At 40.2% G+C, this 15,945-nt stretch overlaps 1 protein-coding gene across 2 annotated transcripts in view; it reads right to left on the bottom strand.

Moving 5' to 3' along the window:
* Positions 1 to 6,847: 6,847 nt before the first annotated feature.
* The window catches only part of LOC134285569 (carbonic anhydrase 2-like), a 43,575-nt gene continuing 34,477 nt past the window's right edge, over positions 6,848 to 15,945 (bottom strand). For both annotated transcript variants that reach the window (XM_062846619.1, XM_062846620.1), the window contains exons 2-3: positions 10,476 to 10,553; positions 6,848 to 8,311 (exon numbers count right to left, since the gene is read on the bottom strand). In XM_062846619.1, the coding sequence (XP_062702603.1) occupies positions 7,248 to 8,311; positions 10,476 to 10,551 (1,140 nt within the window). In that variant the 5' untranslated portion in view covers positions 10,552 to 10,553 and the 3' untranslated portion in view covers positions 6,848 to 7,247. The remainder of the gene's footprint in view (positions 8,312 to 10,475; positions 10,554 to 15,945) is intronic.

Here is a 15,945-nt window from a genome sequence, read left to right as displayed (position 1 = left end):
CACACTATCAACCTACTTTTCGAAATGGATAACTTAGCGCTTTGAAGCTACATACTGACAAACGTAAATAGCCCCTGCCAGATAGTAGATACTGTACCAATTAGTTGTATAGATAGTAGCACAGACCAATGTGTTTGGTTGTATCAGTTTTGAAATAAAATCACAGGTTTTGAAATAAAATCTGTGCTTAGAATTGAACGAAATGTCCGGTTTAAGCCGTCTATGTTTTGTTCTGCTATTTTTTACTTTTTTTTATCTTTTGCTTTATAAAATTAAGAAAATTAGGGGTTAAAGGTTAAGGGAAAATTAAGGGAAAAGTTGAATCAAGCAGGACAACATTTGCCGAAACAGCTGGTATGTAATAGAATCCATTCATGCTTACCCAATTTTCCATCATTGATGACCGTGACCTGGGTAGGATCCAGTTGATAATTTGTCAACTCCAACGGTTGCGCCTCGAGACCCGGACGGGCCGTCATTGCCGACAGCGGAATAGGGCTTTGCATAGTTCCGTTACACTCCGGATAGGCGTTACCCCACTCTGACTCAGCGTTGGGTCCGTAGGTAAAGTCGGCTATGACATAGTTATTGGAGACGAAAACGATTGGTTCAGGAAGATGATTTGATAACACATTTCTGATGTTTGAATGCGAAGTCAAAGTAAGGTTGACGAAGGCCTACTAGGATCCTTCCATAACTTACGCTCATCGCTGAACACCTGCGATGCTACCAGCCCGAGCGACACCACTAGAACTGTAAGCACTTTCATCCTGAGCTTTGTCACAGTTCGAACTGACATGATGTACCTTTCCGGTCCACGGTATTTATTAAAAACAATTTTTCGCGACTCCATTCGGTAAAAGTGCAATACGAAGAGAATGACGATTAAGCTCAAATTCAATTTTCACTGAACCAACTCCACCATGATATCGGCATTTTTTTATGGTAGGTATAGTAGTATCTACTAATGAAAATTTCTGCCCCAGGGTATCTCATTAGGGCCACCGCGCGGCACTTTCACGTTTGTCGCTTTTCATCGATCACAGCTGTCACGTGCAATAGTAGTGGGTACCTAGCAATAGTGTGTTTAGAACATTAGTACCAATCTGCCGGTATGCATAATGTAACCTCCTAATGTAAGTTTATTGTTTGCGGAATGCTAAACTGACACCAAACGTGAACTAGGTTTATTACAGGGAACCAGTGAGGGGCAAAGCGAGTTACATTCCAATTTAAAGAACCTAATACTGAATGAACGAGAATACGAGTTGCTGATAAGAGTTAATCAAGTTAGTTAGTAAAGAAATTTGTATAGAATGTACATATATGTTTATGACAGAGAGTACCTTCCCAGATCGCTAGAAAAATTGATACTTCATGACACATAATTGGAGCATGGAATACAGACATGTCATGTAAATTAATTTATCTGTTACATGTCATGTAGTACAATATAAGTCAGTGTATTGTATACACACCACAGAGAATAGACATCCAAGTCCAGTTCCGAAACTGTGTAAGGAATTTACTGGCATTTAAAATGGCAACACTACACTGAACGGCGGCTTGCGGTGAAAATTACTATTCTGAGGGTCAATTTAAATACACAACTCCACTAAACTTGTGCAGACTGATTTTCGTTTCAATTCAACAGAATTATGTTTTCAATTTTACCATGGACTCGATTTTCAATTAACCAGCCTGATTGGCAACCGGATTCGAACCAAGAACCTTGACATCACCAGGCTCGCATGCTACCACTCAGCTATCGAACCGGTTGATGTGAGAAGAAACAAAACGCACACAAGAAGCGTTGGTGGGTCGATGATCATGTTTTATTGACGATCTTGCGCCAAATACGACGCACAGGCAAACAGAATTTTCCCACCACAAAATATGCACACCGGTTTCAGCATACATTGGTTGATGTCGCCGCTACAGTTTTCCAGTAACGGAGCGTTATTTTGGGGTGGTGTTTCGACTAAGCGGTTTGTTTATGCACTGTTTCCTTTGTTGTTGGATGTGTGAACATTGTGCTGTCAAAGATTGAGCATTTCTGGAGCAACATTTGAAAAGGGCCCAAGAGGTCTTATGTCTTTTTTCGAAAACGCTTCGTCGGGCATAACAGCAGCCCGCCCACGCAAATAAACACCGTTATCTGAAAGATCGATGTTTGCTCTATCTGATAACGGTCTTAGTTTTTGTGAATAAGCTGATGGGGGCTAGGGAGCGACGTGTGAAGTCATTGTTTACCAATGCTTGTATGCCCTTTTCAAATGTTGCTCCAGATTTGCACGATCGTCGCGAAATCCTTGCAAAGCTCAATACCATGGTAAATTTAAAAACATTGTTATGCTTGTCATTACTGCAAGCCGCCTTTCAGTGTAGTGGCAATTCCGTGGTGGCGCTGCTATCGCAAAGTTTTCATGCCGTTGTCAGTGGTGAATATGAAACTTATCTAGATATGTTTACTCACCACTGATTGTGGCAATTTGCAGTATGGTGACGCTAGTGTTGTCAACGCGAAAAATATTTGAGTTCTTACACAGCTTTCGTGAGAAAATGTGTTCTAGCATGGATGGGAGAGAATTTTGAGATAGCAGCGCCACCACGGAATCGCCACTTGTGTTGCCATTTCAAAGGACCGGTAAATTCCTTACACAGTTTCGGAACTGGACTTGGATGTCTGTTCTCTGTGCTTTGGTGGAAGGCGGTTTTGGCGCTGCTACCGCAAAGTTTCCTCGCTTTTTTCGGTGGTGAATATTACACACTATTTTTATTTCGCTGGAAACCAGCAATATTTTGCTGGTTTTTGACAAGCTGTAAAACCAGTAATCCAACCAGCAAAATAATTCTTGCTGAGTTTTCAGCAATGCGTTTTGACAGCTTGTTTTGCTGATCGTTCAGCAATTTTGCCCGAGGGGGAGTCCAGCCGGATTTTTTTTTTCTTTACAATTGAAACAAACATTGATAAAAAATGTTCTTTATAACTAGATTTACGTGTTTCTTTACCACAAACAGAAAGAAGGCTCATCGAAGAAGTGGCTCATTGAATCTTAATGGTAAATATGATGAAATTTTTAACTTTTTTGGAGGGGAATTCTCAGATCCTTCTGCTTGCGAAGTGTTTCGGACAAAGACGCGCAAAAAGTGATCATGAATATGTTAAGTGTTTGACAGCACTTTTGCTGGTGTTTCAGCAGTGTCTTATTTTGCTGGCTCTTCAGTTATCGTTGCTGCATTTACGGCAACCTATAGTTTGCTGATACCCTTCCAGCAATTTATTTTGCTGGATGGAAAAATCGAAATTTGGTGTGTAAACTTACCTAGATATGCGTACTCACCACTGACTGTACTGCCGTCGGACGCATAAATGTCACATGTTACATTTCGACATTTTTGAGGTTTTATTGTCAAAAGTCATAGGGTCTTGTATCATTTGGGCAGGTGTACCTATTTTGGGTACTTGCCGCTATAACTAAGTCAATTTCCAACCGATTGATTTTAAATTTTGAATAGAGTTAGGCACGTACAGTATCTAACTCTGTACAAAAATTCAAATCAATTGGTTGGGTATTGGCTTAGTTATAGCGGCAAGTGCCCAAAATAGGTACACCTGCCCAAATGGTACAATACCCTATTTAGATATATATTTTTGAAATATTGTGGATTTACCGGCTACTTGTATTCTACCGGTCGCTTCAGTATGGCCTCCAAAGTAGCCGTTTTATAAAAAGAGTAACTTAAAAATGATTTTAAACATTTTTATTGTATGCGCTATTCCTCGTTTCCACTAGCTACTCAGCGACATTCATTTTTTGACAATCAAGTTGATTTTTATATGAAAACGGCTACTTTGTAACGGCTACTTAAGTAACCGGTAGAATACAAGTAGCCGGTAAATCCACAATATTTTGTCAACATATGAAAGTATTGTATATATAGGGTGGGGCGGGGCAAGATGGGTCAGTGCCATTTTTGGGCGCATTACTCATGTTTTGTCGATGTTAATAATTTTGTTAGATGACCAGCATGAATATACAAAAGTTTGGGGCATTGATTGAAAAATAATTCACTCTCATTGGAAATAAAAAATAAAATGGTTTTTAGCCATTTTTCTTATGCGATACATTCCATATAATCTCCATATAAACGGCCGCGGGGCAAGATGGGTCACCTTCAATTTTGAACGTATTGTTGAAGTAATCAAAAGTTAATTATTTTTTATTACAAGACCATCTCATAAATGACTTCAATCAAGCGGAATGAACGCTCAAAATTATAACATAAAATTATGATAATTTTTTAGTGAAAACATCGATTTTCAAGTCGCCTTAGGACCACTCAAATCGTAAAGTTTTTTATATTTTAAATAAATTTATAAAATGTTTACTAGTAGCTCTTGTTTACTCAGTATGGATATGGAGCATATATGAATGCGGAACAAATCTCATATTTTGACGTTTTTCGTTGAGAAAATGTGAATTAGTTAAAAGGTGACCCATCTTGCCCCGCACTTTTTTCACGGCGCCAAATTGATCACTTTTTAAAACTGCTCGTTTAATATCATATTTTGTATGTAAGGAACTTTTTATCGCCTTTTAGCATAGCTAACTAGTGTATTAAAGAGTAGCGGACGAATACAAACCAATACGATGTATTTACAAAGTTATGGTGATCCATCCTCAGGTGACCCATCTTGCCCCGCCCCACCCTATTTCGATAGTTGAATCACAGACAAACAGACGTACCACTTGGAACAAACTGCGATAATAATCATCGTCACGAAAACACAATCGCCCAATATTAACCGTGCTGTGTTACGCAAACCACTCAGTAGGTGGCGGTAGTGAGCAAACGTCAACCAGAGAAAATAGGTAGAGAAGCGAAGAGTGTGAAGCCAAAAATACCTTATCGAACCGTCAAACTGGTATCCTACCGAACAAAATCAACAAACCTTGACGATTGCCGCATAATTCAAGATAAATATTGCGATCATTTGAAGCATTTTTTTACCAATATTTTTAAATATCAAAGATATTACTGTAAATAACATTGATTCCTTAAATTGATGAAAATTAATCCTTTTTAGTATACAATTTAGATGAATTCTTGTTAATAAATCAACAGCATAAATCATTTTCTAATGCAGTACACGAGAAAGACACTACCCTCGATAGGTGGATTAATCTGTTTGTTGGCAGTTGCCACCATCCGAGTGACGAAATCAAAACAGAAAAAGTGTTGCCGTTCAGAGGGCTGTTCACTCTTCGCTTCTCTACCTATTTTCTCTCACGCTAACGCCGCTCAGCACTAGAGTGCATAATTTCCAGACTACACCAAAAATGTGTAACCCTTGCACATTCACAAAATCAGCTCCTGTGTCCGCAAAATCGTTAAATTCGCAAAAAAAATTGTGCAACAATCTGGCTAGGTTTACTAGTGACCTAGGAAAACAAAAAAGATATCGACATTTCGCATCTAGACGAGTGTACGAGCTGTTTTTGAGAATGTGTAACTCTAACACATTTTTGTGTGGTCTGGAAATTATGCACTTATGAGTAGGGCTTACACATTTTAGTGCTGAGCGGTTTTACTGTGCTGACGTCAACCAGGAGCAAAAACGATGCGAGCGCCATGACCGAGCCATTTGCGAACTACAAAATATTTGAAATAACCGTTAAAAAGGGTAACGATGGGAATTGAGTAGAGTGAGACGTCTGTTTGTCTGTGGTTGAATTGCGTTGAAGCCAATCAAATGCGACTATATCCAAAGTTTAATTTGAAATTTCATATGCATTCTTCTCGTGATTTTCTAATGTAACATGTGACATTTATGCGTCCGAGGGCAGTGTAGCTAATTGTCTTTTCGGTGGATATTCGACTTTTTGTGGGATGTTTTGACTTTTTTGGGTTGTGAAAACTTGTTTCGTCCCCTGGCTAAAGCTGAGTACTCGGGTGTACGACGGATCTCAACGAAACTTCGGCACTGAGAACGGACATGCAAGTCCAATTCCAAAACCGAGTACCTAAAGAATAAACGGTCATATGAAATGGGAACGCAAGTAGCAACTTAGTTAGAGCAACTATCAACAATGTAGCTGGAAGCAGGTCACGGAGTAGATGGAATGATTGGTTCGACGAGAAATGTAAAGCGGTTTAGGAGGAGAATAGATCCGCCTATAGCGGGAGAAGAAACGTCGACTGGAAGAAGCGAAGAGCATGAAAATGGCATTGCTACGCTGTTCTCATGCTACGCGGAATTTATCACAGAAACTCAACGAATCACACAACGGACTCGTGCCGCGAGCTGAAATGTGCAACGGGAGCTTTTTGACGTACGAACGTGAGGTGGAAAGGTGGAAGCAGCGCTTCGACAAACACCTGAATGATGCAGAGAACGCAGGCCCTGAGAATCAAGGCATCGGAAGAAATGACAACATCAGCATGGCAGCATGACGGGAACCAACCAAATTCCTCATTAAGTGAAGTAAATGGTGCCATTTGTCAGCTCAATCGCAAGAAGGCCGCTCGTAAGGATAGTAGGTAGGGGGCTGTCCATAAACCACGTGGTCATTTTTTTGGGACTTCTTAACACCCCCCCCCCCCCCCCCCCAGCGTGGTCATTAGTTCATACAAAAATTTTTTTTCTTCCATACAATAAATGGTCATTGGCCGAACCCACCCCCCCCCCCCCCCCCCCCTCATGACCACGTGGTTTATGGACAGCCCCTAGGTATTGTAGGTGAGCTTATCAAGATGCGCAGCCAGAAACGTGATAGTGAAACGTAGAAAAAATAACATTTCACATTTAGAATATTCGGATTATATAGCACAATTCAATGAATTCATTTGCGTATGTTTAAATATAATTCGTTCATAAAATTTGTTTATCATTTAAAAAGTTCTCTTTAAGTAATGCAAAGCTCAAAATTGAAAGATGTATCCGTATAGACATACATAAATGAGGATAAGTACAATAGATATTTGAACATAAAAAAAACTGCTTTGGTTTACAACAATCAGTGGAACACAAAATCGAACATTTTCTAACGCCCTCCGGTCAGCTTTCCTAACATTCTTCAGTTCATGCTCTAATAATGCACCACATTACCGATATACTTAAGATTAATGCCCGCCCGGAAGCGAATACTTTGGTTTTGGCTTTGAGCTATTTCCTTAATCTAAAACGTCTGAAATCTGTTTTCAAATGCATTTGTTTATCACTCGTCGCGCCATCCTCCATACTAGTATCGGTAGACTCGGCGATTGTACAGCTTCTGAACCGGACGGTAGTTGTTTACCATGGGACCACTTCGGGATCGAATCTTTCGGAATTCTCGGATTTCCCGTGGTGTAATCAGCAGCGGTTTGGCCGACACGATCCACGTTACCGTCTCCAGACATGGCGGCGTTGTCAGACTTCCCTCGTACGAGAAGTACGGCCACTCGACGTCTCCGATCAGGTCGTACAGCGGGAACGTGTCGATGAACTGGATGGTGTACTCCGATTCGGGGTTAACGATTTCCTGCAGGAAACGGGTCCAAGTGTTGAGCGGTTCGTCATTGACTTCGTACAGTTCGTAGAAAAGACCCACCACCACCAGGCCGTCCACTTCGTTTCGGGCGTCTTCGAATGAGGAGTACAGGGAATTGTAGAAGAGCAGATGCAACTCCATTGGGTATCGGTGGAAGTCCAGAACGTGCTCCGATCCAACCGAGCTGTTCGATCCCCAGTGGAAGTGGAACTGCTCAAAGAAGTACTTGGTCTTGAGGGGACCTCCACGGAGGTACGGGCGTTCTCCGTTGCGCCAATTGTAGGTGAACTTGGCCGAATGGCCGTCGTTTTGCAGCCGGATCGATTGAGGAAGATTGGTTTGACCGACCAGCTGTAAAGGCCTCTTGTTCCTGACAAATAGTGCGCTACTCGTGTTCAGCATGATCGGGCTCTGGTATTTGCCACCGCACTGCGGTGCAATCTTGTCCCAGTTGGATGGTCCGTTCTTGTCCTTTTCCCGGTAGGAAAACTCTTCGCCTCCTGCGGCCTCATTGTTTCGGGGGCGCTCCCGAACCAGCGGGAGACTACGACGTGTGGTGGTGGCGGGTAAGTCCCGAGAGTAGTCGAAATAAAAATCTCGGTTGAAACCAAAACGCGCCCGACTGGGCGATGGGTTGTAGTCGACTTCAGCGCTGTCGAAGTCCCCGAATAGACCGACCCGCCGAGTATCGTCATTTCGGAAGGATACAGCCCGTCTTGGTCGAACCGCCGGGAATTCGGCGTTTCGATGGCTGCTGCGGTGTGCATCGAGTCCTGGGTGAGAAAAAAAAAGAAAAACAATTTATATTTTGATGTTTTTTTTTGCTGTCGTGCAGTTATGTATTGAGATTTCAGGATCATGTTTCAGATAATGCAGGAATTCCAAACGTTGTGATAGGAATAATATATGTCTACTTCCAGCGAAATGTTGGGAATTTTTTTGTAAACTGAAAGAAATCCATGAAGTTATCCCGGGTGGAATCCCTGAACAAATCTCCGGAGAAGTCCTTAAAGGAATACATAACAGAATACTAGAGGAACCCCCGGAGGAATCAATAAAATAATTCCGGGAGGGATCCCTGGAAGATTCCCGGGGAAATCTCTGCAGAAACACCAGGAAAATTCCCTACCGGAATCACAGGAGGAATCCCTAGAAGAATCCTCAAAGGAATCCATCGCTGAATCAATAAAGGAATACCGGGAGGAATATCTGAAAGAACCCTGAAGGCATTTCTGAGGGGATCCGTTAAAATCGATCCGAAAACTCCAGAGGAGTCCCTAAAGGGATCGCGAAAAAAAAACAACTGAGAAAATTCCGGGAAAACCCCTCGAGAAAACCAGTGCAGAATCTCATGAGAGTATCTTAAACGAAATCCGGGAAAATCGACGATGCAATCCTGGAAGAAATCCCGCGAGAAATCCCAGAATATACCTGGAGCAAACTCTGGAGGAATCCAGAATCCAGCAATGAACCCCTGGAAAAATATCAGGAGGAATCCATGAATGAATGCTGAAATAATTAATAAAGGGTGAAAGTAATTCTTGGACAGTTCCCGGTAAGATTCCCGCGAGAAATCCTGGAAGGTATTCCACAATTTTAGGAAGAATGTCTGAAGCAATCCCTGAAATAACTCGAGAGGATTTTTCAAAAAATCGCAAAAACCTAAAGAGGTGCTTGAAGCAATACCGACAAAAATCTCTAAAAATCCGGGGAAGGATCAATGAAGGAGTCCCGAAAGGAATTTTGAATGGAAACCTAGGAAAAATGTCTCAGGACATGCAGAAAGAAACCTCCAAAGTAAACTGGAGATGAGGAACGAGGTGGAATCTCAAGATTTATTATACAATTAATTGGCCTGCCTCGCTTCAACTTAGTGTTCTTTGATCACTTCCACAGTTATAAGTTGAAGGGCTTTCTTTGTCTGCCATTTCATTTTCTGGTTTTGAAAATGGGCAATTTTTGCTTGACGTAATTTATTAAGATTTTCTTTGCACGTCTTCCGAGATTCTTGTAAGGATACTCCCGGAGTTCTTGAATTTCCTGTCGGGCTTCTTCCCATAAATATTCGAAGAGATTTTTTCCGGAGTTCTTTCAGGGTGGTGGTCTGCAGGAGTTCTTACAGAGAGGCTTCCCAGAACGTCTTCCCAAGATACTTCCCATAAACTACGAAAATGTTCCAAAATACTTTCAAGGAATCTTTCAAGAATGCCTTCCGGAATTCTTCTAGGGATTCCTTACGGATTTTATTCCGGAGATTCCGTCCCGGCATGTCTCCAGATTTTTTTCTATAAATTCCTTCTGGTATTCTGCAAGGTTTTTTTTTATGGAAATTCTCCCAAGGATTTCTCCTGGAAGTATCCTAGGATTTTTAGGGAGTTGATCTGGAAATCTTCTATTTGTGTTCTTCCTTTTCAGGGACTGTTCTTGGAATTTTTAAAGTGAACTTCACTAAGAAATTCGGGAATTCCCCCAAAGATTTCTCATGGAGTTTTTAAGCGACTCCTCCCGGAACACTTTCAGGCATTCCTACCGGAATTCTTTCAAGCAACCCTCTCCGAATTCTTCAAGGCATTATTTACAGGTATCTTTTTATAAATCCTCCAGGAGTTCTTCCAGGGATTTTCCCCGGAATTCTTACAATGGGAATCCATCAAGTTTTTTTTTTTGATATTTCTTTCATAAAATACTTTAGGAATTCTTTAAAGAGTTTCTTCTAGAGTTTCAGAATTGTTTGCATTTCAGAAGGAACCAGCCTCTGTATCTTGATGCATGGGAAATTTCTTGTCTTAATCGCTCATGAAACCATTTGTTCTTCGATCGTAGAACGCAATTTCGAAGTAAAGACAGTTGGTTAGAATTGGAAGTATTCTTTAAATTTGGAAACTATGCAAGAAAAGTTACACTTTTTCTAGTCATTAACACCATAACAATACTCACTCTGACATGAAATCCACGGCACGATCACCAACGTGTTCAGCAGCACCCATTGTCGTTGCAGTTTGGCAAGCTTCATCTCTAGAAAATCAAACATAATACCAAAAACAGCTTTTTTAATAATTTGTCACTACAACTGGAAACAGAGCGCACACGCTAATATTTAATCAGTCCTTGCTATATCTTTCTCGCGATTATTTCACACACGTAAGGCAATTTTCCCACCCAAAGCCGCGCGGACAGTTGTTCACACACCGACGATACCTGCTGATCAACGAATGCAACTGATCAAACCCTGCGCACAACTTCCGCTGCCATAGACCGCTAATCAACGATAAACGGTTACATCGATAATCATGCTCATTATCTTGGTAAAAAAATAGCAAATGTGGACCACATGTTATGCGATATGAAAAAAAAATATGTAAATCGTTAGCTCTTGTCAAGAATTTAACCATGGGATTTACGAGCTCCGCCGACGATGTAAGGCAAAACCAACTAACGGCGCGGCATTCGTCTGACCGTTGCTGATAGAACACCATGTAGGTAATCAAAACGGCAATCAAACAAGAGTGACCATCATCAGTCGTGGATCGTAAAGCTACTATGAGAGGTAGTGTACCTACACTTTGTGGTGGAGGAGGGATTGAACATTTTCATGGTACATCGAGCAAGATCAAGGCGCGGTGGTGCAGTGATGCCTCGAAGGGGTTTCCGATCAAAATGCATAGTTCAAAACTTTGTAGAACACGCGATGAAAAATTTCACCACATTGAGTCACAATGAGCATGATCATAGACGACTGTACAATCGATCATCGAAAAATAGTTTCCCGGCATTCACAGCTTCATAACAAAGGTGCCATTATATGGCTTTAGTACTGGATTTTTTGTTACCATTTGTTTTCCGTACATAATTCCACGGTAGTTGAAAAATATCCAGTATATAAAATTTTCCGTTGGACGAAATTTTTTCTCCGGCTGGAGTGGGAATCGAATGCAGACTTCGTGGCTTATAAATAATACACCTAAACGGCTGCGCTGCTAACCGCACGGCCACGAAGCCCAGTTGCGTGGATTTTTCTTGCTTGAGCCCACAGATAAAAAAACAGACCGCGTCCTGGTGAATATTTTACGCTACGCTGTTGAATTGTACACATTTGGCGATAGTTTTACATTGCGAATAAACGCTGGAATCATTTTTTGTTTGCGCCAACATCTATAAATCTCCGCAACAGGCAATAAATGTCTTCATCCTAATACTTATACTTTCCATTGTATTTAAATTCCATTTCCATTTTTTTACAATCATTTAAAAAAAATCTAACCTTCACAACCAGAGGCGCGCACATCGTTTTACTTTGCGTTTGACGTTTCACACTAGAGCCACACTAGTTGGAGATAATGTGAAACGCAGTGTTTCGTGAAACATGTTCATCAGGTGGTAATAGCACAGAGAACAGACATCCAGGCTAGAACAAATTTCATTCGGGAAGTTGTGTAAGGATTTGAATCTTTACTTGAGTAAGTTTGCAAACCAATACACGATGACAACACTAACGCCACCAAACACCATATTGCCACAGTCAGTGGTGAATTGAAACATTTCAAATGGTGAATTAAATTAGTATGGGAACTTAACCGATTGCAGCGCCACGCTATTGCCACTTGTGTTGCCGATTTCAAATGGTCGTTAAATTCCTTACACAGTTTCGGAACTGGACTTGGATGTCTGTTCTCTGTGGTAATAGTGTAAACTGGGTGATGGAAATTAAATTGTTCTAATTGTTACGTCTGTTTGTCTGTGGTATCCTTATGCTAGTTCATATTAATGTTGAGCGATGCGTGCTACCTGCGCTGTTACCTACGTTGAACGGTTCACTCCGGTAGTCTAAATTTAAAATAACCTGTTTCTGTTTGGCGACAAAGCTTATTTCGTAACCATCTGAAAATCGGTAACAAATTACCGAAAAGTCTGATTTGGAAACGGTTTTCGATAATGTTTTAATTAGCAATAGGATTAACTAGAAGTACCAGGGCCCAATAAAGAAAATAAACGGTTAATTGACTGAAGATCATTGGGTTCCCATTACAATTCCTATATATTTAAACTTCGAAAGGCTTGTTTAGGCTCAATTTTCAACCAAATAAACTTTAATTTTGGGAGAAGGTACAAAATTAGAGGAATGGAATAAGCGATGTAAAGTAAGCAACGATTTCTTGGATCATCCTAGTGTTATACACACACGCTACCGCGATAACCGCCTACGCCACTGTGTAATTTAGTTTTCTACTATGGATCAGGAATCGGAATATCGCGACAAAAGTTAGTATGTATTGGAGTTTCATGACAAGAAGTAGTAAAAATCTAATAGTTCTGCTGTAGACTGCAAAACAAGATACATTTTTCACATTTCACATACACAAGAATAGGGTAGAAATCTACTTCGTTATTTGCACTAATTCCCGTCATATCTGACGAGAAAAAAGCCATTTTGTACAGCTATTCAAACTTACATCAGATGTTAGCAAAGAGATGTAGGCTATCGAACAATTATTTCAATTTCACTCCACTTACGAGTTGATTTTTTTTTCTCGTTTTGCATACGACGAAGGCAACCGTATCAAAGTAGCAGCTAGCCGAATTGTTCTTCATAACCGTTCAATTTCCACTTCACCAGATAAACTTCTTGAATCAACCTTCAATTTACACCCCACAAAAAGCTCTGTGGCACTTCAAAGTTGGCTTTCATTGGTGGAGCGGACCTGGTGTGATGGTTGAACCACGTTACGTGACTATCACGTCGAGGACCTGGGATCGAATTCCACTCCCGACAAACTCGCCAAATGTGAGTTCTTCCTTCGGAAGGGAAGTACAGCGTGGGTCCCGAGATGAAATAGCTTATGGCTAACAATCTCGTTAATAAAGACATAAAAAATGGATTTCAATGCTGCAGGATTTGTTGCAGAATGCAGCAAAAGCTATTCAATTACTCAAATCAATCCTTTTTCCCGTCGGTAAAATATTTGTTTACATATCTATATCACAGACAAACAGACGTAACACCTAGAACAATTTTCGTGAAAATCCATCGCCCAGCTCACACTACCATCACCTCGTGGAAATGTTTCACGCTACACTGGGTTATGTAATATCGTCTACAGAAGGCGCTAGTGGCTAGTGTGAAATGTCAAACGCAAAGAAAAGCGATGTGCGTGCCTCTGGTTGTGAAACCTACAACTATGAAGATTCAAAATTATCGTTGAAAGAGTGGTCGATGGAAATTTCGCAAGTTGTTCGTCTGTTTGTGCCTATATCTTCGCCTAGGGAGGATGCAAACAAATGTGTGTGAGGATTTTCTGCATTCACAAACTTCACAAAAAGAGAAAGATTTTTTCGTTGCACTGTGGTGTCGTATTATTCAAAAGCTTCATCTATCTTAATTCAAAAGTTTTCTCAACAATACTTGGAGCATCTTGTATCGACTTTTCGAACCCTCTATGCAGAACATCCTCTTCGAATGAATGTAATCAGTTTTGTACCTTTTAATTCCGCCCTGTTTTGCTTATCTTCTGACAGATATGTATCTGTCAAAGGATAAGTAAAAACTGCTTACTTTGAGCAGATGATTTGATTTGGATTGCGAAGAATTTAACCGACTTTTCGCATAAACACCTAGGCTCAGTGTACCGGTTATGGCTATAGTATCTCAAATTCGCCATAGTCGATTTTTAACCTTCAATGATGCAAACCAACAAGAAAAAATTGTGAACAACAGATCACGTTCAAAAAAGATGATTGCAATCATTTAAACTTCACAATTCCCTCAAATTACGATAGAAATAAATCATTTTCCTTGATTTTTCGGCACCCTATTTTGCCATAGTGTACCAGTTATGGCTAATCTAAAGTGACCAGACGTCCCGCGTTTCGCGGGACAGTCCCGCATTTCGACCAAATATCCCGCGACAAATTATGTCCCGCGTTCGTCTCAAATCGTAAAAATGTCCCACATTTGAAAAAACTTCAACAAGCATACAACATATTATAGTAACTTCAGTGCCAAAATAGTCAAACCGCTTTTGTGCAAAGCACAAATCATATCAAACCTATTAACAAAACTTTCAACATCAGGGTTCAGAAACTGAAAGATTTTTGAGAGAAAGTACATGAAGATTCTGGGTTACAGTACAGTTTGAACTTCTGAGAGCTTTTTTATCAATCGATAGCAGTCCAGCATTTTTTTAAATTTTTGATGAAGAAATTCGAATATTTGATTGATTTTTATGCACAGTCAGACAGCATAATTTTACAGTTCGGTGAATAAAATAGAGAGTGACAAGAGTACAATTACAAAAAATAGTAGACGAAACTGTCTCAAATTCAAATTTCATGAAAGGGTAGAAAGCTACTGGCAGGCGGGTCAAACGAATAAGCTCGTGAATTAAATTCATCCAATAAGTTAATCAATGTTGACAGAGAAGCTTCCGGACTATTCAAGGACAAATTTGGACAAGCAGAAGCTAGATTGGTAAGTATTTTCAGGCACTTTGAGGGTAATTATAATGTAGAGTCCACGTAATCCTTGTCAGGCACCAATGCTGTAATAAACAATTTTTGTTTCAGTTGTGTACGAAGTTTGAACCACCTTAATTTTATTTTAAAAGCAATTGAGAGAAGAAATATTAAAATCATTGTTTCATGCTAGATTTAATTATCAGGTTTCTCATAAACATTTTTTTCTACAGTCTTCAATGTAGAAAAACTTGTTTATGAGTTTGCCCCACTTCTGCGAAGCTCACAACGTTGAAAAATATGCTTGGTAGAAGAAACGAGTGCTTAGGGTTCCCATCTACTCAGCCAAGAAAACTCCTCGGATTTGTTAAGAAAGATTTTGCCAAATTTAGACCAAAATCAGAACATGTCCTGGTAAATTAGGACGGATGGTGACCCTACAAGTGCTTCGTATTCTACGAAAATATCGTTACGTATTCGTTAACAAAAAAAAATTAAAAAAAAAATAAAAACTTTGATCATGATTTCACCTTACTATACATCTTTCCAAATTAATGTCCCGCGTTGGAGCTCTGATCATCTGGTCACTTTAGGCTAATCCCATAAGGAATGCATGTAAATAGTGCGAAGTGGAACCCAAATTAACAAATGTGACCATAACTGGTACAGGGTTCCTATCATTGGCACACGCCGTAATACAGTTTACTCTCTACCAGTGAAGAGAATTGTCAGACAAAAGAGGCACAAAACAAGCAACAAAGAAGGCGCGGCGATTACTCTTTATCCCAACTGGTAACAGATAATGACATGATCTCGAAAATTTTTGTTGCAGACAAAACGGAGCCTGAATTTGTTGCGTACTTTTCAACTCGTGAATAATCAATTATTACCAATCCAAAATCGAAACTTTTTGATGGTACATCTTCAGTAGCGTTGCAGTGTTTACGGACTCAAAGTT

This window comes from Aedes albopictus, chromosome 1, assembly GCF_035046485.1.
Source record: "Aedes albopictus strain Foshan chromosome 1, AalbF5, whole genome shotgun sequence".
Lineage (NCBI taxonomy): Eukaryota > Metazoa > Arthropoda > Insecta > Diptera > Culicidae > Aedes > Aedes albopictus.
Note: the sequence above shows the minus strand (reverse complement) of the source record. Positions and strands in the feature narration are given on the sequence as shown.